The sequence below is a fragment of the Podarcis raffonei genome, chromosome 13, assembly GCF_027172205.1.
Source record: "Podarcis raffonei isolate rPodRaf1 chromosome 13, rPodRaf1.pri, whole genome shotgun sequence".
NCBI classification, from domain to species: domain Eukaryota; kingdom Metazoa; phylum Chordata; class Lepidosauria; order Squamata; family Lacertidae; genus Podarcis; species Podarcis raffonei.
The window spans coordinates 10,221,036-10,248,067 of record NC_070614.1 but is presented as its reverse complement, the minus strand read 5'-3'; the positions used below and the strand labels follow the sequence as shown (position 1 = coordinate 10,248,067).

The following is a 27,032-nucleotide window of genomic DNA, read 5'->3' as shown; positions in this document are numbered from 1 at the left end:
TTGGCAGGAGCAGGGACCGAGCAACGGGAGCTCACCCCGTCGCGGGGATTCAAACTGCCGACCTTCTGATCGGCAAGCCCTAGGCTCTGTGGTTTAGACCACAGCTCCACCCGCGTCTCAGAAGTGAAAATAGTACAGGTCTTAATGGGACCTGCAGGCTCCTTTCAAAGCATGGTTGCAGGGGTGGGTTCCAGAGACTTGGAAAAGTGACCTTGACACAGTGCTACATTTTACGGACATTAAGTGAACCTTTCCTGCTTATGAAATTTAAAGAAGTATGGTCCTCAGGAAAGATCTCTGTACCTCCTCCAGCAGGTATGCTGAGAGTTCGTTTTCCAATAGAATAATCAGCTTGGCTTGTCCTATCAACCAAGAACAACTGTTATGAACTCTGACCAGCTCTGTTCCAGGGCATCGTATTCTGTGTGTGCTGCTTTCACAGCTGTGTTGTTGCTGTTATTGTCTCTCCTAAGTAGTATTTGGGGCTAGTAAATCATTAAAGCAGTGGCTGGCTTGGAGCCAGACAAGGCAATTGTCAGATGCACAATTCTCTTTAAGAGGCTTAAGGGAGGGAAGGGAATTTTCCATTTAGCTGAAGCTGGACTGTATTGTCTGCAGTCCAGGCTTCCACAACGCAAGACTTAAGAGCCTTGCTCCCTCCACACAAAAGATGCAATAGTAATTTCAGCACTGGAACAGTTTAGAACAGGAGAGAGCAAAGGTATCTTAACCTACTAACATTCTTATGTTAACTTATGAACACTAGCTTCCCAAGACAACTGAACTCATTGATACAAAACGAATATCAGTCTTTTCTGGGTGCATTTATGAAGTGCCAAACCTTCGTTGCCCCACCACTAACCTCTGCTCAATCTGTTTGTTCTCCCTATCACTTGTTGGTTTTGTTAATGGAAGCCTCTACAATATTAATAAAACGTGGCCATGAAATTAAGTGCTTATTTCTCCCACTGCTCTTTGGAGGGAGCTTATCCAGTTCCATTAATTTCTTGGTTTCTTCTTTTTTAAATGCAGTGGTACCTCGGGTTAAGTACCTAATTCGTTCCGGAGGGCAGTTCTTAACCTGAAACTGTACTTAACCTGAAGCACCACTTTAGCTAATGGGGCCTCCTGCTGCCGCAGCACAATTTCTGTTCTCATCCTGAAGCAAAGTTCTTAACCTGAAGCACTATTTCTGGGTTAGCAGAGTTTGTAACCTGAAGCGTATCTAACCTGAAGCGTATGTAACCCGAGGTACCACTGTACAGTTAATTGAATTCAGGGATATGCAATTAAATGCACATAATGGAATTCAGGGATCAGAAATCCCTTGTTTAAGAGAACAGTTAGCGCAATTAAAAGTTCACCCGTGCACCAACAAATCTGGTATCTGCAAATTAAGGCACCTTCCTTAACTTTAATTGTAAGCTGTAAGCGTGTTCTGCCCAGAAGAATGGTATACATGGCTACTCAGAAGTAATCCCCTTGATACCTTCATCCAAGTTCTCAATTAAGCTGCCCAGTGTCCGTCACCACTTGCGGCAGCAAATTAGAAAAACCAGTGCTGGGTGAATTCCTTCCTTTTGCCTGTCTCGCCATTCAGCTCTTCAGATGACCACCAGTTTTATCATTATGAGCATGGGTAGGCAAACTAAGGCCTGGGGGCCGGATCCGGCCCAATTGCCTTCTAAATCCGGTCCATGGACAGTCCGGGAATCAGCCTGCTTTTACATGAGTAGAATGTGCCCTTTTATTTAAAATGCATCTCTGGGTTATTTGTGGGGCATAGGAATTTATTGTTGTTTTTTCAAAATATAGTCCGGCCCCCCACAAGGTCTGAGGGACAGTGGACTGGCCCCCTGCTGAAAAAGTTTGCTGACCCCCGATTATGAAAAACCTCTGCATTTTCTCCCAGTTGTATAATTTTATGAACTACCGTGTCCCCTTGCTTGCCTTTATTTCCTGAACCAAAACCCAAATTTTGTCACCTTCCCTTGTGGAGGTGCTCCAGCTCCCTGATAATTTTGGTTGCACTTTTCTGCACTGGCTACCAGAAAGGTACACGGTATTGCAAATGTGGCTGCACCTTGTGTTTGTATAAAGGAATTAACAGTTTTGGCTTTCGAGTCTTTTCCTAGTGATCCACACTATGGAATTTGCCTTTTTCACAGCTGCTGCACCCTGGTTTTGTTTTCATTGAGCTAACCTCCCTGACCCCAAGATTCCTTTCCTGGTCAGTCATTGTCAGCAGAAACATCATGTGTATATGTGAAATTATGATAATTATCTTTTGCTGCGGTGTGCAGCAGTTTATATTGGACTTCGTTTGCCAATTTGTTGCCCATTCACTCAGTTTGAAGATTTTCTTTTGGAGTGCCTTGAAATCCATTTCGTTTTTCGCCACCCTGAATAATTTGGGGCCGTTCATAGGGTTGCCATATGTCATAGCCGGGATTTGTCCTTTGAAATGGTATCCGGGCGGAATTTTCTGAAAGTGGCTGAAATGTCCGGGGAAACCTGGGCATAGGGCAGCCCGTATCGGAAGTGATGATTTTTTTTTGGCAATTTCCCTAAGAAATAGGTTAAAACTACCGGTACTTGCTTTCTGGAGATTTTGCAAAAAAAAACCCTGAGGCATCCTTGAAGATAGCAGCTCTGCAGTTGATGTCTGGTAGAGATATGAAAATATACCAAGGTTCTGTTTTGGAGGTGATGCAGAATTCTTTCTTGCGATCTTTTATTACCTGTCGTTCAAGGTACACCTGTGTTTTGTTTTGTTTTAAGAGCATAAACTGAGCTAATCTCCATTTAAACTTGTGCTCATTTTGAACTTGCCTATTGGCTGAAGCTTACTTGCATGAATAACTCACCTCACCTGCCAAAAAAATCAAAACCAAAAGATGTTTCCAAGAACAATTGCGAACTTCATTCCATAAGTCTTGGGTAAATTTAAGTTACAGCTACCCTACATGCTTATGGGATTATTACTGCAGATTCACATACCTACTTTTTCTTCCAGTGGAGTTAAGCAGATGTTTAAAGAGAATCCATCTGTATTTTAAGTGGGGGGATTTGTATTCAACCACACAAATGTCTTATTCTTCTCAGTGTCCATTATATAAAACATTTACCGTAGCTTAGAGAATTAACTCTTACTGTGGCTCCTTTAAGAAAAGCAGTCAACAGCTTTACATCTCCAGTATATGCCTTCTGTTTTCTTGGATGGGAGTTCCAATCCACCACAGATTTTGCATTTGTGGGTCCGGTGAGGCTGAGGATGACTGCTAAATTTCTCTTTATATTAGCACCCTTTCAGTTCCCACCCCCCGTCAGTAGAGCGTGCAACTCTTAGCCCCAGGGTTCAAGCCCTGTGTTGGGCAAAAGATTCCTGCATTGCACGGGGGTGGCCTAGATGTCTGTCGTGGTCCTTTCCAACTCTACAGTTTTACAATTCCCTGCACACAGTGTGCAGCCAAAGACTTGTGCACAACCACCAGAGCAGCAAAACGTGCTGGGGCAGCTATGGGCAATGTTCAACTTATGTGCCGCTCAGAGAACACCTGTTGAAATTAGCAGGTCGACCACCAGCCTAGTATGGTGATCTCTGCCGTTCTGAATCTGTTAAAATTTTTCTGTACCCCAGATTGTGAGAGGTTTGTTTGCAGGAGCTCATTCCCTCCTCCACTCCTCATGTATTCTGAATGTGATGTCTCCAGAACTCATTTTTGGTTTGTGGGGTGGTGCATGACACCTGTAGAATATGCCCCTCTCAGACAGAAGGACAGTACAGTACTGACAACACAATTGTGTGCTCAGAGTGTAATTGGGGGTGGGAAGGATCAGGGAACTTGGAAAACTCCCAGCTGCATGCATATTGGCTTACTGACTTTGCTTCTGCTTGAGTTTACTTTCCTGGCAGGGCGTGTGTTGTCTGTCCCTCAAGGGGAGAGCAGTCCTGAGTGCCGAGTATAACAGGCAAAATTTCCTCACGTCCCGGGTGTTGCTTGGAGGGAGTTTGAGGTTGTTTTTATTTATTAATCACCGAAAAACACAGATGCATTATCTGTTTCGCTTCCAAAATGAAAGTGTGTGATAATTAAAAAAAAATCATACACAAAACAGAAAGCATCAGTGTTTCATTCCAAAGTGCAGGTTCTCATGCAAATAAAAGGATGAGCCCAAGGAGTTCATTGTCCCAATCAGGGTCAGGGTTTTGGTTTGGAGTTTTTTTTGTAAAAAAGTGCAAAGAGGAGGCCACACGTAGCGCCACTGCTGTTGGAGGCAGGAGCTGAGCGGGGGGCTAAGGCTAAGGGAAGCAAGAAAGAGAGGCGCCCCCCCCCCAATCCCTTTAACACTGAGGCACAAATTTTGCAAGTTTCCTCTCCTAAGGCAGCTCCTTAAAGTTTTCTAAGCGCTTTGGCCTTGGGCTGGCTTTGTGAATTGAGCCATGCAAGGCACAGAAGTTCAAACGACGCTTGCTTAAGTTAGACCCGGCCTTGGGCACACACACCCTACACCGTCCATGTGTGCAGACCCCATCCCATAGCACATACAGAACAGGCGACATCCTGATTCCGTTTACAGTGATGCCCCTTTGCGAGGCAGAAGCAGGGGGAAAGGCATGCCAGCTCAGGCTACCCCACAAAAACGCACCCCCAAACAACCGGGGCTTGGCTTCTCTCTGCAGACACAAAGTCTTGTGCGGAGGAAAAGTCTGTAGTGTTGGGCTGCTCACTTGGCCTCTGTACGTTGCTCAGAGGCAGCTCGTCCCTTTGTTCCGCCAGGGGAACTTTCCTACGTCGATGGCTGCTGGCCTTGACGTTGGGAGTGTGAGGCAAAGGCTGCGTAGGACCCTTCGCCGCCTGCTCCCGTCCTTTCGATGGTGGGCAGCAGGCTGAGGTAGTCCAAAAAGTGTCCACGGCTGCTACTGTAGGAACAAAAGGAAACAGGTGAAAAAGAGATGTACAAGGCCTTGGCTTCATTCCCTAGTAAAGGTAAAGAGACCCCTGACCATTAGGTCCAGTCGTGGCCGACTCTGGGGTTGCGGCACTCATCTCGCTTTATTGGCCGAGGGAGCCGGCGTACAGCTTCCGGGTCGTGTGGCCAGCATGACTAAGCCGCTTCTAGCGAACCAGAGCAGCGCACGGAAACGCCGTTTACCTTACCTTCCCTATTTATCTACTTGCACTTTGACGTGCTTTCAAACTGCTAGGTTGGCAGGAGCAGGGACCGAGCAACGGGAGCTCACCCCATCGCAGGGATTCGAACCGCCAACCTTCTGATCGGCAAGTCCTAGGCTCTGTGGTTTAACCCACAGCGCCACCCGCGTCCCTTCATTCCCTAGTACCTCCAGTTAAAAGCGGAGCTTGGATAGCAGGGCTGGGAATCACCACGCATTTTAAAGAACATTTCTCCTCCCCCAAAGGCACCCGGGAGCTGTAGTTTGCTAACAGTGCTGGGAATTGCGGCTGGGTGCAATGGGTAAACTCCACCTCCCAGGGTTCTTCTTTGGGGTGTGCCTTAAATCTACGGTGTGTACGCAGAATGAGACTCTGAATATCATTGCTGTGTATAATCCTTCCAACTTCAAGGTTTAGGAATTGAACACAGATACGGCCACCAAGCTGCTCTTACAAAGGAGCACAAACACACAGCGACAGTTCTTAAGTCCTTGAACAATGGGCATTCAGACTACATAAAGCTCAAATCTCACTTTGTGCCAAGATATCACCAGTAGTGATGTATGGAAGTGAGAGCTGGACCGTAAAGAAGGCTGATCACCGAAGAATTGATGCTTTTGGATTATGGTGCTGGAGGAGACTCTTGAGAGTCCCATGGACTGCAAGAAGATCAAACCGATCCATTCTGAAGGAAATCAGCCCTGAGTGCTCACTGGAAGGACAGATCCTGAAGCTGAGGCTCCAATACTTTGGCCACCTCATGAGAAGAGAGGACTCCCTGGAAAAGACCCTGATGTTGGGAAAGATGGAGGGCACAAGGAGAAGGGGACGACAGAGGACGAGATGGTTGGGCAGTGTTCTCGAAGCTACGAACATGAGTTTGACCAAACTGCGGGAGGCAGTGGAAGACAGGAGTTCCTGGCATGCTCTGGTCCATGGGGTCACGAGGAGTCGGACACAACTAAACAACAACCACCACCACCACACATATTTGGGGTTTCTGCCTCAAGACAGGGGGAGTAAAATGAACCTTTGCCATAGAACACACCTTGATGTGGGACTTGTTCCCTCCAGAGGGTTTGTTTAACCCTCTTTACTTTTGAATAAATATTTAAAGATGTGTGTGCACGCCCATGTGTCTGTCTGTCTATCTAAATCCTCTGGAGTGTGGCCCGAGGTCCAGTACTCTCTCACCCTCCACCCCAGGGTCACGACTCACCATGCATCCAATATCACTGGCGAACGTCACACCTTTGCTCTGTCGCTGCTCCTGGGAAGTGTTGGTGCTCCCACCGCTTACAGAGTTCCTCCTCATGATCCCTGCGGGGGCAACAAGAGCGAGGGAAAGGGACTATTACAAAGAGGTTTGAGCTCATTCATGATACCATTAGTATGGAAGAGGGTGGGTGGAAGGGATAAGGAAAATGCAGAGTTAATAAGATCAACATTTATCGCTATCTATGCACGTGGTTCTTGGTGAAGAAGGGGATTGGCAGGTCCCTGCCCCAAGAAGCCTACATTCTCAACATGGGCACAACTGAGGAAAATGGGGATAGGGTAAAAAGCAGAAAAAAGATTTAAACTACTTGTATTTCGGCAAAGTTACAACGCAGGGGAGTGTAGTGAAAAGCCCAGTGACAAATCGCACAGTTCGGTGGAGAGGAAAGGTAATTTGTGGGAAGCGAGAATTGATAAATAATGGCATACATTTCAGCCCCCTTGTCAAGAGATGTACGGGGCTTGTTCACAATACCAGCAGTGCAAAACGCTTTCCTACCAAGCACAGAGGCGGCTGGGACTGTTTGCTGCTGTGTAGCAGGGCCAAACGCGTGACTCCTCTCGGTCTAAGCCTATACTCCCACTGTGACTTAGGTTACCATAGGTAGGCAACATAAGGCCCAGGGGCCGGATTCGGACCAATTGCCTTCTAAATCCAGCCCACGGACAGTCCGGAAATCGGCGTGTTTTTACATGAGTAGAATGTGTCCTTTTATTTAAAATGCATCTCTGGGTTATTTGTGGGGCATAGGAATTCATTCATATTTTTTTTCAAAATATAGTCTGGCCCCTCACAAGGTCTGAGGGACAGTGGACTGGCCCCCTGCTGGAAAAGTTTGCTCTAACCCTAGTCCTGGAAGACCCTGCTTCTCCCAACTCCCCTTGATTGCTCAAACCCCTTGCTTCTAGCACCTCCCAGCTCGTCCCTTCTCCTGACTGCTCTTCAGTGTCCCACCACTGGGATCTGAGATCGAAGTCATCGTCTTCTGTGCCCTTCCTCTTGGGTGTGTGGTTCGCACCAGTCTTCTAATCCAGGCAGTCCCTGGCATTGGGTGAAGATCTACACTGGGAACAAGTGGGGTACCGAATCATCCTTAACCCGATGGTTGAAATGGGCATCAAAGGCCGTTGTGGGGAAAAGGGGCCTGCTCTGAATCGTGCCAAGTTGTGTGCAGAGCCTAAGAGACCCCAGAGGGCAGCCCCTGCCATTTCCTCTTCAGGAAAGGGAGGAGACCAGCAGTGCTTCCTATTCACTGAGAGGCTGTTGCGGAGGCAACAGATCTTGCCTTCAAGGGGGCACCTAGCAGAGGAAGTGGGCGATGCATTCTTCGGAGGCCGGATTTGCTGCCTAACAGATCCTGCCGCCTGAGGCGGTCGCCTCACATTGCCTCTTGGCTGGGCCGGCTCTGAAAGCTGCCTTAATAAAATAGTCCTGGACTAATGAATCCAATCTTTGGAGAAAAGCGATGATAAACCTAGACAGCATCTTAAAAAGCAGAGACATCACCTTGCCAACAAAGGTCTGTATAGTTAAAGCTATGGTTTTCCCAGTAGTGATGTATGGAAGTGAGAGCTGGACCATAAAGAAGGCTGATCGCCAAAGAATTGATGCTTTTGAATTATGGTGCTGGAGGAGACTCTTGAGAGTCCCATGGACTGCAAGATGATCAAACCTATCCATTCTTAAGGAAATCAGCCCTGAGTGCTCACTGGAAGGACAGATCCTGAAGCTGAGGCTCCAATACTTTGGCCACCTCATGAGAAGAGAAGACTCCCTGGAGAAGACCCTGATGTTGGGAAAGATGGAGGGCACAAGGAGAAGGGGGACGACAGAGGACGAGATGGTTGGGCAGTGTTCTCGAAGCTACCAGCATGCGTTTGACCAAACTGTGGGAGGCAGTGGAAGACAGGAGTGCCTGGCGTGCTCTGGTCCATGGGGTCACGAAGAGTCGGACACAACTAATCAACAATGAATCCAAGAAAACCCGGAAAGCACACACCAGCGTCAGAACCGAGAGCCACGTAGCCACCTCCTCCACTTGGCACTTGCCAACCTGGGCGGCGGCAGCTTACCCTGAGGTTGCGCCAAGTCCACCCGCTGCAGGCTGCTGCGGCGCGCGAAGGGATTTCCCTTGGAGAAGCGGCGCTGGCGGCTGGAGAGCATGTCGGCGGGGGACATGATCCCGGCGGGCGGCACCTTGCCTAGGCGGGCGTACAGCGCTTCAATCTCCTTCTTCTGCCGGGCCTGGAGAACTTCGACCTCAGAGAGGTGCCTGAGAAGGAAAGAACGGGCGTTGGGTCAGGGAGGGGTGGGGTGGCAGGGAGAAAGCGACCTCCATCCCCCAACGAACCCCACACTCACTTCTGGCGCAAGGCCTGCAGCTCGTCCCAGACCTCGTCGTCCTCAGGGCTGTCGGAGTCGTCGCTGCTCGGGTACGAGAGGCTGTGGGAGCAGCTCATCCAGACAGGGGTGCTGGGGTGAGCCTCCCCTTCCCCTTCTGCTTCCGCCACAGGGGTGGTGCCCTCCTCAGCGTCCTGCACCGGCGTCCCGCCCGGAGACCCGCTGTCCGACTCCGTGGTGCTGGAAGAGCTGGTGCTGTCACCCCTTGGGGGGTTCTCGGGGAGCACATCCCGCGTGGGGGTCACCTGGAAACGGCCCAGGATCTGCGGCTTGGGTTCTGTCAGCGGGGGGAAAGTGGGCAGGCAGGTTAACAATAACAGTAAGGGACGCGGGTGGCGCTGTGGGTTAAACCACAGAGCCTAGGACTTGCCGATCAGAAGGTCGGCGGTTCGAATCCCTGCGACGGGGTGAGCTCCCGTTGCTCGGTCCCTGCCCCTGCCAACCTCGCAGTTCGAAAGCACATCAAGGTGCAAGTAGATAAATAGATACCGCTCTGGCGGGAAGGTAAACGGCGTTTCCGTGCGCTGCTCTGGTTCGCCAGAAGCGGCTTAGTCATGCTGGCCACATGACCCGGAAGCTGTACGCCGGCTCCCTCGGCCAATAAAGCGAGATGAGCACCGCAACCACGACTGGACCTAATGGTCAGGGGTCCCTTTACCTTTACCTCAGATTAACAATAAGGATGGGGGAGAAGCCTCAGGCGTCCCCCAATATAAAGGGGTTCAAAAAAGAACCATCAGTGCTTAAATTATTTTATAATGTTGATACTAATTGAGTGTCTCCTCCTAGAGAGGCGCGGAGGGTGGCAACACGAGAACGGGGCCTTTTCTGCAGTGGCTCCCCGTCTGTGGAATGCACTCCCCAGGGAAGTTTGCCTCGCACCTTCATTATACACCTTTATGCGCCAGGCAAAAACATTCCTTTTTAACCAGGCCTTTGGTTGATCTGATTTACATCATATGCCCTTTTAAAATGTGGTTTTTTGGGGGAGGTGGCTATTGGGGTGTTGTTTTTATTTTTATTATGTATTTTGTGCTTTTATATCTTGATTTTATTTTGTTAACTGCCCTGAGACCTCTGCGTATAGGACAGTATATAAATTCAATCAATAACAACAACAAGAACATGTGCCGACTTCTCTCTGTAAAGCTTAATGATGTTTAAAGCTCTATAAAGCTTAATATTTCGAATAACTGTTATCTGCAGATAGAGAAGTGGAAACCTTTTTTCCCTTTTAATCTTTTCTTACTTTGTTTTTTCCCCTCCCCCTCTTTGTTTTCTGTATGATTGTCAATTATTGATAGCTCTCTATTGCTTCTTACATATACGTTTTGATTTCTGAAGATTTATATTCAGGTTAAATGAAAATATACGCAGAAAGGCCATGGGTAGAAAAGGAAGGGAATCTGTGTTACAGAGAAACCAGAGTGGGTTTTCCTCAGGTTGAGGAAGCGGGAAAACTCTCCCAGGTGTGAGGTGGGAAGACTCACGTCTTTGTATGTGGTTTGAAGATTAAGGTAAAATAGAGGGCTATATATATATTTAATTTTGTGCTTTACTTCGATTCTTGCTATTATTGTTTCGTTATTATTATTTTTTACTTTCTCCTCTTTTCTTTGTATTGTTCTGTATTATTGCTTTTTAGATTAGTTTGGCTTTTAACGTATCATATGCTGAAAACTCTTATTAATAAATTTGACTTATAAAGCTTAATAACGTAAAATGCCCCGAAGCCATAAATCTGAGCGCTCGCTCCTCTTGTTCCAAAGGAGTGCAGCTGCAGTTGCCAAGCAAGAATCATAGAATCAGAAGGGACCCTGGGTGTCATCCAGCCCAACCTCCCTGCAATGCAGGAATCTCAACACGCCGTCCCCCATCCCATTTGAAACCATGGCGGACCCTGCTTAGCTTTGCAAAGGTGAAAAGGCTGCCACAGCGAGAGGTGTCTGCGTTCCTAGTTTGCGTTTTCTTGAGCACAGAGAATACGTTTCCAGGACTGGAGGTGGAACTCTGCGCTGAAGGCAGCTGCTTTCTCAAGCCCGCTGCTGCCCCAAACAGTTGCGCACCCTATTGCCACAGCCACATAGATTTATCTCTGGACCCCAAACGCTTCATACCTTCATTGATGGGTGAGAGCCGAGGTGGCGGCAGCTTGGAGGTGGAAGAATCTGGCGCACTGAGCAGTGACCCAGACCAGGAGGAGGCAGGAGGCACCTGTTGAGAGAGAGAGAGAGAAAGTTTTGTGTGTGTGAGGGGTCAGTACCAGACCTCCCCATTTCCACCCCATTCGTTGGACCTAATGTTTGTTCCCTGCCTCCTGGACACCCACATTTAGCACCTGCACCCTGGGACACCTAATCTGCTTGGGGTGATACCTGGTTTTCAACTTCACGATATATCGCCAGCTAAATATTGTGATATACCGATATATCACAATGTTTGAAAAAACGATGGTACTATGTAAAGGAGCTGGGTGATGGCTGGTTTTCAACTTCACGATTTATCGCCAGCTAAATATTGTGATATACCGATATATCACAATGCTTGAAATAACGGTGGAACTACATAAAGGAGCTGGGTGATGGCTGGTTTTCAATTTCATGATATATCGCCAGCTAAATATTGCGATATACTGCTATATCACGACGTTTGAAATAACGATGGAACTATATCAGCAGAGGCATAAGATGGCTCTTTTTTGTGACTGTGGTACCCAGTTCGGCGACTGATTGATTGTGTGACTGCAGTACATTGTTTATTGCTTTCATTTTATGGATCCATGGTCTCGTTAGATAGTAAAATTCATGTTAAATGGCTGTTTGAGGGGTTGCTGTTAATCGTCCGGAATGGATTAACCCGTTTTACATTACTTTCTATGGGAAAGCTACCTTGCTTTTGAAACGCTTTGCTTTTGGAACGGCTTTCTGGAACAGATTAAGTTTGAGAACCAAGGTACCACTGTGTTGCAATGTTTAGCTGGCGGTACATTTGAAATACTTTATAGTCACTTGTACAACTTGTATACAGTGAGATTACACAAACACCCCCCACTCTGCTCTCTTAGTCTTAATTCCCCTCCTTTACTTACACACATACACCAAACCTGAAAGTCAGTTGCCCTGTTGTTATCTTTTCATTCAGCAGCCTAACAGCCCACAGATAGAAGCTGTTCTTTACCCTGTTGGTGCAACTAATCATGCTTCTATATCTTCTGCCTGAGGGCTACATTAAAGGTACCCCTGACCATTAGGTCCAGTCGTGACCGACTCTGGGGTTGCGGCACTCATCTCGCTTTATTGGTCAAGGGAGCTGGCATACAGCTTCGGGTCATGTGGCCAGCATGACTAAGCCGCTTCTGGCGAACCAGAGCAGCGCACGGAAATGCCGTTTACCTTCCCGCCGGAGCGGTACCTATTTATCTACTTGCACTTTGACGTGCTTTCGAACTGCTAGGTTGGCAGGAATCATAGAATCATAGAGTTGGAAGAGACCACAAGGGCCACTGAGTCCAACCCCCTGCCAAGCAGGAAACACCATCAGAGCACTCCTGACATATGGTTGTCAAGCCTCTGCTTAAAGACCTCCAAAGAAGGAGACTCCACCACACTCCTTGGCAGCAAATTCCACTGTCGAACAGCTCTTACTGTCAGGAAGTTCTTCCTAATGTTTAGGTGGAATCTTCTTTCTTGTAGTTTGGATCCATTGCTCCGTGTCCGCTTCTCTGGAGCAGCAGAAAACAACCTTTCTCCCTCCTCTATGTGACATCCTTTTATATATTTGAACATGGCTATCATATCACCCCTTAGCCTCCTCTTCTCCAAGCTAAACATGCCCAGCTCCCTTAGCCGTTCCTCATAAGGCATCGTTTCCAGGCCTTTGACCATTTTGGTTGCCCTCCTCTGGACACGTTCCAGTTTGTCAGTGTCCTTCTTGAACTGTGGTGCCCAGAACTGGACACAGTACTCCAGGTGAGGTCTGACCAGAGCAGAATACAGTGGCACTATTACTTCCCTTGATCTAGATGCTATACTCCTATTGATGCAGCCCAGAATTGCATTGGCTTTTTTAGCTGCCGCGTCACACTGTTGGCTCATGTCAAGTTTGTGGTCAACCAAGACTCCTAGATCCTTTTCACATGTACTGCTCTCAAGCCAGGTGTCACCCATCTTGTATTTATGCCTCTCATTTTTTTTGCCCAAGTGCAAGGAGCAGGGACCGAGCAACGGGAGCTCACCCCGTCGCGGGGATTCGAACCGCCAACCTTCTGATCAGCAAGTCCTAGGCTCTGTGGTTTAACCCACAGCGCTACCCGCGTCCCTGAGGGATATATTACGGCGTTGTAAACCAGGTTATCACCCAGCCTTGCTCTGCAGCTCTCTCATGTTGCTTCCTGAGATAGTTCCATTTCTTTATTTCCCAGCACCGCATGCACACGCGGTCATGCGCAAGTGTGTGTGTGTGGGGAGGACGTCTGCACGCACATCTGCACACTCACCATGCCATCGTTGGGCCTGCTGGTGGTTGGCGTACTCAGGGACGGCAGAGAGCCTGGAGGTGCTGGCATCCCCAATGCGCCATTGACTAGCTGGGCCGGCTTGGCAGGAGGAACCATGACCTCAGGGTAGACGAATCGCGCGGGAGCTGGGCTAGGCGGGCATAGCACCGGAGACTGTGAGACCGGCGAGGTGTAGAGAGGACCCGCCTGGGCGGAAGCCGCGGTCACAGCGGGAAGAAGGGACTGAGCCACGCTCATCACCGCCAGGGAGAAGACGTTGGCGAGAGAGAGCAGTGGGGACGTGGAGGGGGTCCAGAGCGGGGCGGCGGGAGGCTGGACGGCGGGGACGACTGGCTGGGCGGGCGGCGGGGGGAGGGACAGCGTGGGGAGGAGGGGGCTCAGCGGGGCGATGGGCTGGGGGACAGGGAAGAGGTACGGAGGCGTGGCAGGAGCTGTCGGCAGCATGTGGTACGGCGGCCAAGTCTGTGCCGGCACACAGGGGACACCTGTAAGGAGGAAGGCAGATTTGGCAGGTGAGCAGGAGATGCAAGAAAAGAGCATCATTGCAGAACACATTGCTTGTTGGCAGGGCGGCCAAGCGAGATGCCTTTGTTTTTATTTACAGTGGTACCTCGGGTTATAGGGACGCGGGTGGTGCTGTGGGTTAAATCACAGAGCCTAGGATTTGCCGATCAGGTCGGCGGTTCGAATCCCCGTGATGGGGTGAGCTCCCGTTGCTCGGTCCCTGCTCCTGCCAACCTAGCAGTTCGAAAGCACATCAAAGTGCAAGTAGATAAATAGGTACTGCTCTGGCGGGAAGGTAAACGGCGTTTCCGTGCGCTGCTCTGGTTTGCCAGAAGCGGCTTAGTCATGCTGGCCACATGACCCAGAAGCTGTACGCTGGCTCCCTCGGCCAATAAAGCGAGATGAGCGCCGCAACCCCAGAGTCGGTCACGACTGGACCTAATTGGTCAGGGGTCCCTTTACCTTTACCTCGGGTTAAGAACTTAATTCGTTCTGGAGGTCCGTTCTTAACCTGAAACTGTTCTTAACCTGAAGCACCACTTTAGCGAATGGGGCCTCCTGCTGCCGCTGCGCCGCCAGAGCACGATTTCTGTTCTCATCCTGAAGCAAAGTTCTTAACCCGAGTTACTATTTCTGGGTTAGCGGAGTCTGTAAGCTGAAGTGTATATAACCTGAAGCGTATGTAGCCTGAGGTACCACTGTATTCATAAATCATCATCACCATTATGTTTCTTTCTACCCCGCCTTTTCCCTGACAGTGGGACTCAAGGCGGCTTACGGATAAAAGCAAGAATCGCTAAAAACGCATGGGGAGAAAAACAATAATTAAGAAATACAGTCGTACCTTAGATCTCAAACACCCTGGCTCCTGTAAAAAATCGGCTCCCGAATGACCGAAACCTGGAAGTGAGTATTCCAGCTTTCGAACTATTTTCTGTAGCCAAATGTCTGGCGAGGCTTCCGCAGCTTCCGATTGGCTGCAAGAGCTTCCTGCAGCCAATCAGAAGCCGCACTTTGATTTCCGAACATTTTGGGAGTCGAACGGACTTCCGGAACGGATTCCGTTCGACTTCCAAGGTACGACTGTAGTTAAAACAGTAACGGAACTAAAACTATATACAGAAAGGAGATGAATGGCCTGCTTAAAACCATTAAAATTCTCTTAATAAAATTATGGATGATACACAGCTGGCTCCTACAGAAGATTGGATATTTCGCCAGACTCGGCCTATATGTTTCTCCAAACCCAGAAAGCCTTTTTAAAAACCCACGCACTCCTATATGACAGCGTGTCTGATTCAGTGTATTCAGGATTCACACCCACACCCATCTAGCCTCCAAACCCTCTGTTTGCAATGGGCCATCCCGTTTCCTTGCTAAATACTTAGATATCCAACCCGTGTTCCGCGGTTCAAAGGAGCTGGAGGGATGTCGCATGGGAAAGCAGGAGCGATAAGGCTCCCAGGCCCACACTTGCCTGGGCACTTCTACGAAAGCAGGAAACAGATTGGTTTTACCTGTGGGTACTGTTGAAAGCAAAGGCAGCCCAAAGTTCTGGGGACTTGGGGGAGGAACCCTGGAGTTGAAGGACTCGTTCTCAGAGACGGGGTCTACCAGAGAAGCTTGGACGGGGGACGTGACTGACTGCCCAGGGCTGGAGCAACCAAAATCTGAAACAAGGAGCAAAGAGGTTGAGGGAACGTTCTTTCATATGTGGTGGACTCATAAAAGGGTACAGTGGTACCTCGGGTTAAGAACTTAATTCGTTCTGGAGGTTCTTAACCTGAAACTGTTCTTAACCTGAAGCACCACTTTAGCTAATGGGGCCTCCTGCTGCCTCTGCGCCATTTCTGTTCTCATCCTGAAGCAAAGTTCTTAACCCAAGGTACTATTTCTGGGTTAGCGGAGTCTGTAACCTGAAGCATCTGTAACCCGAGGTACCATTGTATTGGGAATGATCTATAATGAATTTTTAAAAATGTTTTAAAGTGCTTTCCCCAAAAAACCCAGAGTCCTTTCTGTTGGGGATAATTCAGACTGAAATTCCCAGGTGTCAAAAAAGGTTATTTTTGCATGCTACCACTGCGGCCCGTGTTTCGTTAGCCCCAAAATGGAAAATCAGCGAGGTCCTAACCAAAGAAGAATAGCAACTCAAGTGGACAGAATATGCACAGCTTGCAGATTTAACATATAGAATAAGAGAACAAGAAAAACATATGTTTAGAGAAGATTGGAGAATGTTTATTGAACGTTTATTGAAGGCTTGCGGATAGCTTCCTGAAGCCTGGAGAGCGAGAGGGGTCGGTGCGCACCGACCCCTCTCACTCTCCAGGCTTCAGCGAAAGCCTGCATTCGCTCCATAGGACGCACACACATATCCCCTTCATTTTTGGAGGGGGAAAAGTGTGTCCTGCAGAGCGAAAAATACGGTAACTTGAGAGATCAGCCCTGGTTAAGAAAAGGGCACAGGCGTGCTAATCTGGGGGTACAAAAGGTGTTGGGTTACATACCGCTAAGAGATGAAGATGAGGAGATGGAGCGCGAAAGGCCTTGTGGAGGCAGCTCACCCTACAATGACACAGAATTAAAAAATAAAATGTTTTCGTTGGGCCCAGGAGAAATCCAAAACATCATATGGATGAAAGAAAAGGCACATAGGGCTAGTTTGCCGGCAGGGATTACTCTGAAATTAGGCCTGAAATGTGTAAAGTAATAAAACAAGCATACTTCGGACCATGTGCAGAGCGCCTTTACCTTTTCACAAACCAACCACCATAAATTTGGGATTAAACAGAAGGTATTTCTGCTCAGGGTGTGGCATTCAGGAGGGCTTGGACTCTTGTCCAACACGCCCTGTCTCTGCGGAAAGAGCCACCTTGGGAAAATAGGCCCTCACATTCTGAGAGAGGAGGAAACAAGGAAAAAGCTGCCAGAAGCTGTGGGAAGGTTGATGATGTCGGAAGGGATCTTTATTCAATTTGACAGGGAATAATAAATAATAATAATAATAGGGGGACGCGGGTGGCGCTGTGGGTTAAAACCACAGAGCCTAGGACTTGCCAATCAGGTCAGTGGTTCAATTCCCCACGACGGGGTGAGCTCCCGTTGCTCGGTCCCTGCTCCTGCCAACCTAGCAGTTCGAAAGCATGTCAAAGTGCAAGTAGACAAAGGTACCGCTCCAGCGGGAAGGTGAACGGTGTTTCCGTGCGCTGCTCTGGTTCGCCAGAAGCAGCTTAGTCTTTGCTGGCCACATGACCCGGAAGCTGTACGCCGGCTCCCTCGGCCAATAAAGCGAGATGAGCGCTGCAACCCCAGAGTCGGCCACAACTGGACCTAATGGTCAGGGGTCCCTTTACCTTTACGTAATAAATAATAATAATAATACATTTTTATTTATACCCCGCCCTTCCCGCTTCAAAAACCGGGCTCAGGGCGGCTAACAACAAATTTAAAACACTTAATTATAAAAGCAGCATAAAATACAGTATAAAAACATGAATAACAATAAAATTCAAAATGGGGAAGTGGGAAAGACACCTGTAAGTCCATTTTAAACAACTGACAAGGTGCATCTGTGCGTCTAAAACGTTTGCTGGACTTCATTCTGGCTTCACTGAAACCAGAGGGGGAGATCAGGGCTGAAACATCTAGAAGGCTACCTAAATTCCCCCGACTTCCATAGGTCTGGCACTCACCGAGAGTCCATCAGCAGCCAAAATTGGGGACAGGCTCCCTGTTTCAGGGCTGCCCAGAGACCCCAGGTCTTTGCTCAGGAGGGTCCCCACACGCTGGATAATATCACGGATTCTCCGGATGAATCCCTCTTGTTCAGATTTCAGGATGAATTCCTTGGCAACCTGAAGAAGACAGAGACACAATGGGGGAGAGAAGTCAGAGTCAGGAGAGAGCACGTCAAAATCTTACCGAAATGTGAAAACCCTGCGTCCTCACCATGACAGCTGCAATCTCCTCTGGGCTGTCTCCATCCAGGTCAAATTTGAAGGTCACCATCTTGTTGTTGTACGTTTGCAGCTGGCACTCAACCACCCGGTCATTCTGGACTGGCATCTGCACACATGGAAGGTTGCAAATTAAACAACAACACTACCCACACGGAGACTCTTGAGACTATCCAACCACCTAGAACAGGGGTCAGCAAACTTACTGCACCTCGGGCCAGGTTCTCCAGCACCGATCGCGTGGCGGGCCAGAAGGAGGGGAGCGTGTGCCCATACGTGTGTGCACATGCTATTTCTGGAGCACTTCCAGGTAAGAGGAGCACCGGAAATAGCTTGTGCGCATGTGCATGGGCCTCCTCTGACCCAGATGTGCACTGGAAATAACGCTTGGGCATGCGCAAATAATGCTTACGCATGCGCACAAGCTATTTCCAGTGCTCCTCCGACCCGGAAGTGGGTAGCTGCGCAACACAGCGCTGGGCCAGATAAACGAGTCCCTTGGGCCTTATCCGGCCCGTGGGCCTTAGTTTGGGGACCCCTGACCTAGAACCTTGCAGGGGAAAGGATGAAATGGTGCGTGCCCCCTTTCCCAAGCCCACTGGATGAACAGACTGAAATATGACATTTCTGACCAGTTCTGGCTTTCATTTGCAGATGAATTATGCCTGCCGGGTGGCCAGTTATGTTTCGGAGGCAGCAAATACTTCTGAAGCCCAGTAGCTGAAAACCACAGGAAAGGCGTGTGCTCTTGTGCTGAGGTCCTGCGTGAGGGTTTTCCCACGAGCCTCTGGGTGGCCACTGTGAGAACAAGATGCAAATTGGCTGGGCCATTGGCCTGATCCAGCAGGCTTTCCTTATGTAGGAAGGAAAACAGTTGTCTGAACTGCCACTTGATTTTAAGAGTCTAAAAACAAATACACTAGATTTGAAGAAGCCACATAAGAAAAGACTTCTTGGATCAGGCCAATACCCCATTCAATTCAGCATCTTGTTCCCACAGTGGTGGTGCTGGGAACAGTGGCATCGCAATGGGGGGGGCAGTGCGCCCCAGGTGCCTGTTGGGATACTGCCGGGGAGACGGGGGCATCAGGCAGGCCCCCAGCTGGTTCCAGTCACCGGCCGGCAGCCGGAAGATCACCAGTCTCCCTTGGAACAGCATCAATCAGAGACACAAGCCTCAGATACATTTAGAGACCCGTGCACGCTCTATCAGCAGAGTGAATAAATCTTCTCACAGCAGAAGTGGCGGACAGAGAAATGTGTAAGCATATTTACAGCATTTATTAAGCATAGTTCAGGACCAAAGAAACATGTCTGCTTCCCTTCGTGTCCAGCAAAACAGCAGCAATGCAAAAGCAATATACAAACAGACGTTCCCAGCAAGTGCTGGAAGTAAACAGGCATGTGACACACAACAGTCATGTCTGTTCCCTTTTAAGGTGGAAGGGAACTATATCCTAACATCCTCCCCCTTTCCGTGTAATCTGTCGCACCTGTGGTTCAACCCAACTGCAACCTCTGTACATAAACCTTAAGTTGTTCTCTGTTAACAACCTTAGACAACAGATCTGCAGGAATTTCGTTTCCTGACATGTAGGACACCTGAATGAGTCCTTTCTGAATACACTCTCTTGCACGATGTAACTTTATGCCATGTCTGGGGGGTACGGGACAAAAAGCCATTGCGCTGCTGCAGCCGCATGTGGAGAATCATCCGTTCGTGGCTGCAGCAGCAAGCAGAGGATCACTGTACATAACGACGTAACGACACCGCACATGCGCTGTACATAGCGGTTTGCCGCCGGCACCACTCAAGTGCTGTACGGACGGCGGTGGGATCTCTCTGTTGCCACTACAGCCTCATGTAGAGGATCCTTCATTCACAGCTGCAACAGAGAATCCCGGCACCATACATATGGCGCTGGAGCGCCGGCAAACCGCTATATACAGCTCATGTGCGACGTCGCTACATACAGCAAATGCGTCGTACATAGCAATGCCGCACATGCACCCTATGTAGCGACGGCCTGCCCTGGGTGTCACGATGCCGTCGTTCGCCCCGGGCTGGGAAGCTGGGAGAGCAATGAGCTGGTGCCCACACAGCAGTTTGTGTTAGGATATTTCCGTTCTACCTTAAAAGGGAGCAGGATGTTTGAATAACAGCCTGCGCATTTCCTGTCTCACAGGATGTTTATGTTGTAAGTTCCTTTCGTTTTCTGCTGTTTTGCCTGAGCAGTCGGAGCAGACGGTCATGTTTTCTTTGTTCTGACCAACGCCAAATAAACTGTAAATATGCATGTTCTGCTCTCATGCTGTGCAACTTTTTGCTGTGTGAATTCTGCTGTTAGAGTGTGCACTAAGCCTGAGGCTTAGTGTCGCTAAATTGCTGGTACTGCGTGACTATGGGAGGTCGATGGATCGTCCGGCACCGAGCTTGGGGGCTCAGATGGACTTTATCTCCCTGGCAGTATCCCAACAACAGGTTATGGGCCCAGATTCACGGCACTTGCAGGAGAGTAAGACAGCGACAGACTGCTGAAAGGTATGTGCTGGAAAAGCGAAAGCAGAGGCTTTTCTGTTTGCCGCGGAAAAGGCCTTTGATGTCCGGCAAAGCCTAATTGGCCTGGGAGCCGAGCCAGAGGCATCGTGATTTATGGGCTGCCGAGATAAGACGTCTTTAAAGGCTCATGGCTGAAGCAAAAAGCTGGAATGGATGTTTTCCAAGCTTCGGAGGCCACTGAGTGCCCAAAGTTAAATCGGCACAATTATAAGACCTGGGCAAAATGGTGTGAGAGTTTGCTGCGTCAGTTTGGGGTCTGGCATACTGTATCTGAAGCCACTCCAGTTCCTCGGACAGAGAAATGGCAGGGCCAGAATTTGAAGGCCATTGATATTATAGTCTTATCCGTCTCTCTGGAGGAAATAAAGACGCTTGCTGGAAATCTCACGGCACGTGACATGTGGGATGCTTTGAAAAAGGCCCACCTGCCAATCACCCCAGCCCAGAGTTTGAATGCATCGGAGGTCCTGGCTGTTTCCCAGAATGCTAGTGAATGCAGGGATGCTGAGGGCACCGATTGCAAGCTGCAGGGGGAGAAGACTGCCACGTCATCCCAGGCAGCATTCCAGCCTCCAGGGGGAGCCAAGGAGTCGGCAGCTGAGAGCTCTGTTTCTCGTGAGAACCAAGGTCAGAGCCTTTGCAGAGGCCGGAAGGCCAGATGTAAACAAAGGATAAAGACTGCAGATGGCCAGGAGCGGGGGGGCAAGTTGCAAAAGCCCACGCCAGTGGAAAACAAGGCTATGTTTGCTGGCACAGCTCCACCAAAGGCTAAAGGCACGTCTGATGGCCAGGAGCAGGGGGGCAAGTTGCAAAAGCCCACGCCAGTGGAAAACAAGGCTATGTTTGCTGGCACAGCTCCACCAAAGGCTAAAGGCACGTCTGATGGCCAGGAGCAGGGGGGCAAGTTGCAAAAGCCCTCGCCAGTGGAAAACAAGGCTATGTTTGCTGGCACAGCTTCACCAAAGGCTAAAGGCAAGCTGCAAAAGCCCACGCCGGTGGGAAACAAGGCCAAGGCCAGGTTTGTTATTGACTCTGGGGCCACGCGCCATCTCACCAAAGACCGCCATCTGTTTATCTCCTTCACACCTCAAGATGGAGAGGTCCAGCTGGCTGATGGACGGACTTTGCAAGCTACAGGAGTTGGGACTGTGAAACTTGCAAGTCTGCATACTACCATCAGAGATGTACTTTTTGTTCCAGGAGCTGCGGACAATTTGATTAGTGTTCCACAGCTGACTGGGCGTGGTTTTGAGGTTTCCTTCAAGAGGACTGTCTGTGTCATCAGAAAAGGCAAAGAGGACATTTTGCATGCAAAGTTGATGGATGGTTTGTTCTGTCTAACTTATGATGACAATGCTGTTATATCTAATGCTGATACTTGTTGTGTTGCACAAACTAACAAGGTTCTTCATGCAGGATGCATTCACGATGCACATAGAAGATTTTGTCACCTCTCTTGGCAAGCGCTAGCCAAGATGCCTGAGTTGGTTGAAGGTTTGGACATCAAACCCTGTAAGTTTCACATGAAATGTGTATCTTGTGCAGAGAACAAGGTGAAGGTTGCTCCAAAAGGCAAGGAGTCTAGCAGGCAGGCTTCCAAACCCTACCAGCTAGTTCACACAGACCTGGTAGGTCCTCTAGCGCCCTCTTTGGGAGGAGCAAGGTACTTCATGGTTCTAATTGATTCTTTTTCCAGGTACATTCATGTGTTTATGCTCGAGCAGAAATCGCAAGCATTTCCTAGGTTCAAGGCATTCTGTGCTTGGTTGGAGAATGCTCATGGTAAACGTATTGGTTGTCTGTTTACTGATCGAGGCGGGGAGTTCACTTCTCAGCAGTTTGAAGCTTTCCTGACTGAGAAGGGAATCCAGCATGATTTGTCAACGCCTAGATCGCCATGGATGAATGGGCTTGCGGAGAGAGCAAATCAAACGTTGCTGCAAGGGATAAAAACCTTGTTGCATGATGCCAATCTCCCTGAGAAGTTTTGGGGGGAGGCTCTGGCGAATTTTGTTTATTCTTTTAACAGGAGACTGTCATCACCTATTGGTTGCACTCCCTACGAGAAGATGTTTGGTAACAAACCTAATGTCAAGCACATGAGAATCTTTGGTTCTGACATGTGGGTACACACCCCACAAAGCAACAAGCTTGGGAAGCGTGGGGCACATGGTTTGTTCATGGGGTACGAAAAAGGTGCATACAGGGTATGGATGACTAACTCTAAATCCATAAAGTTCACAAGGAGTGTTGAGTACAATCCTAAGTGGGGGGGAAATGTGGGAATTTTCCAGTTACCCAGAGGAAGATGTAGGTGATGTGAAGGAAGCAGATCATGCTGAGAAAGCTGAGGAAACTGATGATGATGATGATGATGATGATGATGATCAGAGTTCGGATTCCAGTTCAGTGGGCGGCGCTGCTGCTGCTGTCAGTGACAGTGATGACACAGCAGACTACAAGAGCGCAAAGGCCTCAGTCAGACCATCTGATGAGTCTGACAATGAACTGGAAGAACCACTGTTCACCATTGGTCACTTTTCTCCTAAGAAGGAGGAGATGAGTCCAGAAGACTTGCGTCTGGTTCGCAGGTCTGAAAGGGCGACCAAAGGCAAACCTCCAAAGAGATTTGCTGATGAGTTTGCTAAGACGGCAACTGCTGTTCTTAGTAGCTCAGAGAAGGTGTGGGAACCTTCAAGCTTCAAAGAGGTCCAGGAGTTAACCTCTAAAGATGCTGAGCCTTGGCTTAATGCCATGAAGGCTGAAGTTGATTCCTTGAACAGGAACCAAACTTGGGAGCTGGTACCGGTAGTCCCAGGGATGAGACTGGTTGGCAGCAAATGGGTCTTCAAGGCCAAGACAGACCAGAATGGCAAGGTTGTCAGACACAAAGCCAGATTGGTTGCCAGAGGTTTTTCACAGGTACCAGGGCAGGATTACCACGAGACCTACTCACCCACGGTCAAATATGAGAGCATTCGGCTGATGCTCAAGATCGCTGCGGAGGAGAAACTGCATGTTTCCCATCATGACATAAATACAGCTTTTTTGTACGGGATTTTGGGGGAGGAGCTGTACATGCTTCCACCTGACGGGATGCAGATACAGAAGGGAATGGTCTGTAAACTGCGGAAATCCTTGTATGGTCTCAAGCAGAGTGCCAGGTGTTGGAACACAAAACTCACTGAAACGTTGCTTTCTCTAGGTTTTCACCAGGGCAAAGCTGATCCGTGTGTGTTTGTCAAGGAGGAGGGGCAAAACAAACTGTATTGTTTATGTTTTGTTGATGATCTTCTGATGTTTTGGAAGAATCAGGCTTTCTACCAAAGCACCCTAGCTCAGCTGAAGGAGCACTTTGACATGAAGGATCTTGGTGAGGTATCCAACTATCTTTCTCTGCAGGTGGAGAGGGACCAAGCGGGTAATTTTCTGGTACACCAAACACAGAAAATTGCTGATGTATTAACCAGGTTGAATTTGGTTGATGCAAACCCAGCAGACACACCGATGGTGACAGGTTACCAGGTAGACAGTACTGCTGAAGCGTTTTCTGACACAACGCTGTACAGATGCATTCTAGGCAAGTTGAATTTCATTGCTAGATGTTCAAGACCTGACATTGCTGTAAGCACTAACCTGCTTAGCAGACATGCTAACAATCCTACTGTTCAGGATTGGAAAGCTCTGAAGCGCATAGCCCGGTATTTGAAAGGGACTATGCACTACAGGCTGAGGTTCACCAGTCAGAAGACTGGAGGTCTTGAAATCTTTGCAGATGCAAGTTTTGGAAGTGACACCACGGATGGTACAAGCACTTCTGGAGTATGCTACATGTACAACCACTGCCTGTTTGACTGGTTGTGCAAAAAGCAGACGACAGTTAGCCTAAGTTCCTGTGAAGCAGAACTCAATGCTCTGTCATTTTCACTCATGGATTGTGAATGGTTGATGCAACTGTTTAAGGACATCGGGGTTTCTGTGAAATGTCCTATACAAGTGTATCAAGACAATAGATCTTGTTTGGCTTTGGTGAACTCGGAGAGTTGCAAGCAAAGGACCAAGTACTTGCAGATTAAGCTACATCGTGCAAGAGAGTGTATTCAGAAAGGACTCATTCAGGTGTCCTACATGCCAGGAAATGAAATTCCTGCTGATCTGTTGTCTAAGGTTGTTAACAGAGAACAACTTAAGGTTTACGCACAAAGGTTGCAATTGGGTTGAACCACAGGTACTACAGGTTACACGGAAAGGGGGAGGATGTTAGGATATTTCCGTTCCACCTTAAAAGGGAGCAGGATGTTTGAATAACAGCCTGCGCATTTCCTGTCTCACAGGATGTTTATGTTGTAAGTTCCTTTCGTTTTCTGCTGTTTTTGCCTGAGCAGTCGGAGCAGACGGTCATGTTTTCTTTGTTCTGACCTACGCTGAATAAATCTGTAAATATGCATGTTCTGCTCTCATGCTTGTGCAACTTTTTGCTGTGTGAATTCTGCTGTTAGAGTGTGCACTAAGCCTGAGGCTTAGTGTCGCTAAATTGCTGGTACTGCGTGACTACGGGAGGTCGATGGATCGTCCGGCACCGAGCTTGGGGGCTCAGATGGACTTTATCTCCCTGGCAGTATCCCAACAGTTTGTACTCAAAGCTAACCCAATAATTTGCCTTTCGGCTTGAAGATACCGCAGCACTCACTGAACAATTAGAATCACGCGCAAGTGACACAGCTCGTTTAAAATTAAGGTGAACAGGGTTTCCTCCTGACGTCACGATTAATGGCGGTAGCTCTCCGCTGCCCTCTGGGGCAGTGGGGAGGTTTAGGCAGGGGAAAGTCAGGATTTATGAGGTAAAATTCCTGGCAATTGCTCCTCAGGGGGTTCTGGGGAGCAGACTGCATCCCACTGTGCCGCTTAAGCTCGTGTCTGCCAACTTGAAAGACAGAGCGGGTGTGACCTGGGAGTGTGTCCCTGGCATGGATAAGCCTCTGTCTCCGGCATAATTGGTGACTGGTTCCTCATTAATTTGGAATATTGGCATTAATCAGGAGGTGCTCCTGAAATGATATATGATAATGGGCTGCAATCAATCAGCTGCCGAAATGACTGGGTTTGGCTCTTTGAAGGTATTTGAATTCTGAAGCTTGGAAATAATAATAATAATAATAATAATAATAATAATAATAATTTATTTATTTATACCCCGCCCATCTGGCTGGGTTTCCCTCACAATGGCCAGAAAGGAAGGGGGAGGACAAGGTGCTTTGTGTTTTCATATGGTTTTCAAAGGTTTCCTTTTTGCTCTTGTCCTCCCCTGCAAAATGAAAACATTAATGGTAGCCTTTCCTTTTAACACCAATAATTCATGTGAGCTCTGGCTGTCTCACTCTGGAGGGAAAAATACAGAGTTGAATCCATGCTTAGTCATGTCAAGAGCAGGCCCACTGCAATCCATGGGGCTTGAATTCCAGTGGGTCTACTCAAAGCACAACTAAGTCTGGATCCAGCCCACTGTTAGTCAGTCAGGAAACCCAACCAGCTGAGAACCACAGGATATATATTAGCACAATGGAGATGGGAGTTCAGAACCACACACAGATAGCCCACCGATTAGGACACATAGCACCCAAGCCTGTCGCAATGCGGGCAGCGCTCACGTTTGTGATGCGTAGGCGAGATCGGGCACGGCGGCGCAGCAGTCTTCCAGACCCCTTCTTGGCCAGGGGCTTCGCTCGGCGCTCGCTCGCAGAGATACCCTCGTAACCATCGCTCAGGCCAGATGCCACGTCGGACGTGTAGCTGCGTCACGGGCGACCAAAACAGGAAGTGAAACGTGAGCAAATGTGACTGATCTGGGCACACATGACGAAATGCGCCTCAGCTTATTGCCCCTCTGAATTTCTCTCTGCTCTTGATCTCGCTGTGCCCGGATGGGTGAATGTGTGGCAAGGGCACGTGTGGGCATCCTTCACCAGTCATGAGAAGGAGGCACCATCGCCCCGAAGGCCCGGCCCAGACGCAGCTCGCCTCCCTGCGTCTGTGGCCTTGGTGATGGAACCACCTCATTCAACTCCCACAAAATCGTGCGCCTGGGCCCATGGCCCCTCTGCCTGCCTCACGCTATGCCTCTGACACCACCCCACAAGCTACACAGCAAGGCTTGGGATAAGGAATGTGAGAGAAGCAGGTACAGTGGTACCTTGGGCTACAAACACCTCGGGTTACAAACATTTCGAGTTACAGACGCCGCTAACCTGGAAGTAGTACCTCAGGTTAAGAACTTTGCTTCAGGATGAGAACAGAAATCGCATGGCAGCAGTGGGAGGCCCCATTAGCTAAAGTGGTACCTCAGGTTAAGAACGGTTTCAAGTTAAGAACGGTTTCAGGTTCAGTTATCTCCCGCTTGGACCACTGCAATGCGCTCTACATGGGGCTACCTTTGAAGGTGACCCGGAAACTGCAATTAATCCAGAATGCGGCAGCTAGACTGGTGACTGGGAGTGGCTGCCGGGACCACATACCGGTCCTGAGAGATCTGCACTGGCTCCCAGTACGTTTCTGAGCACAATTCAAAGTGTTGGTGCTGACCTTTAAAGCCCTAAACAGCCTCGGTCCAGTATACCTGAAGGAGCGTCTCCACCCCCAT

At 48.9% G+C, this 27,032-nt stretch overlaps 1 protein-coding gene across 1 annotated transcript in view; it reads right to left on the bottom strand.

The window, feature by feature from the left end:
• Positions 1–4,118: 4,118 nt before the first annotated feature.
• WNK4 (WNK lysine deficient protein kinase 4) overlaps positions 4,119–27,032 on the bottom strand; it is a 63,077-nt gene continuing 40,163 nt past the window's right edge. The window contains exons 10-20 of the mRNA XM_053361918.1: positions 26,044–26,185; positions 17,828–17,944; positions 17,572–17,733; positions 16,387–16,444; positions 15,394–15,546; positions 13,352–13,857; positions 10,974–11,070; positions 8,818–9,133; positions 8,529–8,728; positions 6,397–6,497; positions 4,119–4,924 (exon numbers count right to left, since the gene is read on the bottom strand). Coding sequence (XP_053217893.1) covers positions 4,922–4,924; positions 6,397–6,497; positions 8,529–8,728; positions 8,818–9,133; positions 10,974–11,070; positions 13,352–13,857; positions 15,394–15,546; positions 16,387–16,444; positions 17,572–17,733; positions 17,828–17,944; positions 26,044–26,185 — 1,855 coding nt within the window. The 3' untranslated portion in view covers positions 4,119–4,921. The remainder of the gene's footprint in view (positions 4,925–6,396; positions 6,498–8,528; positions 8,729–8,817; positions 9,134–10,973; positions 11,071–13,351; positions 13,858–15,393; positions 15,547–16,386; positions 16,445–17,571; positions 17,734–17,827; positions 17,945–26,043; positions 26,186–27,032) is intronic.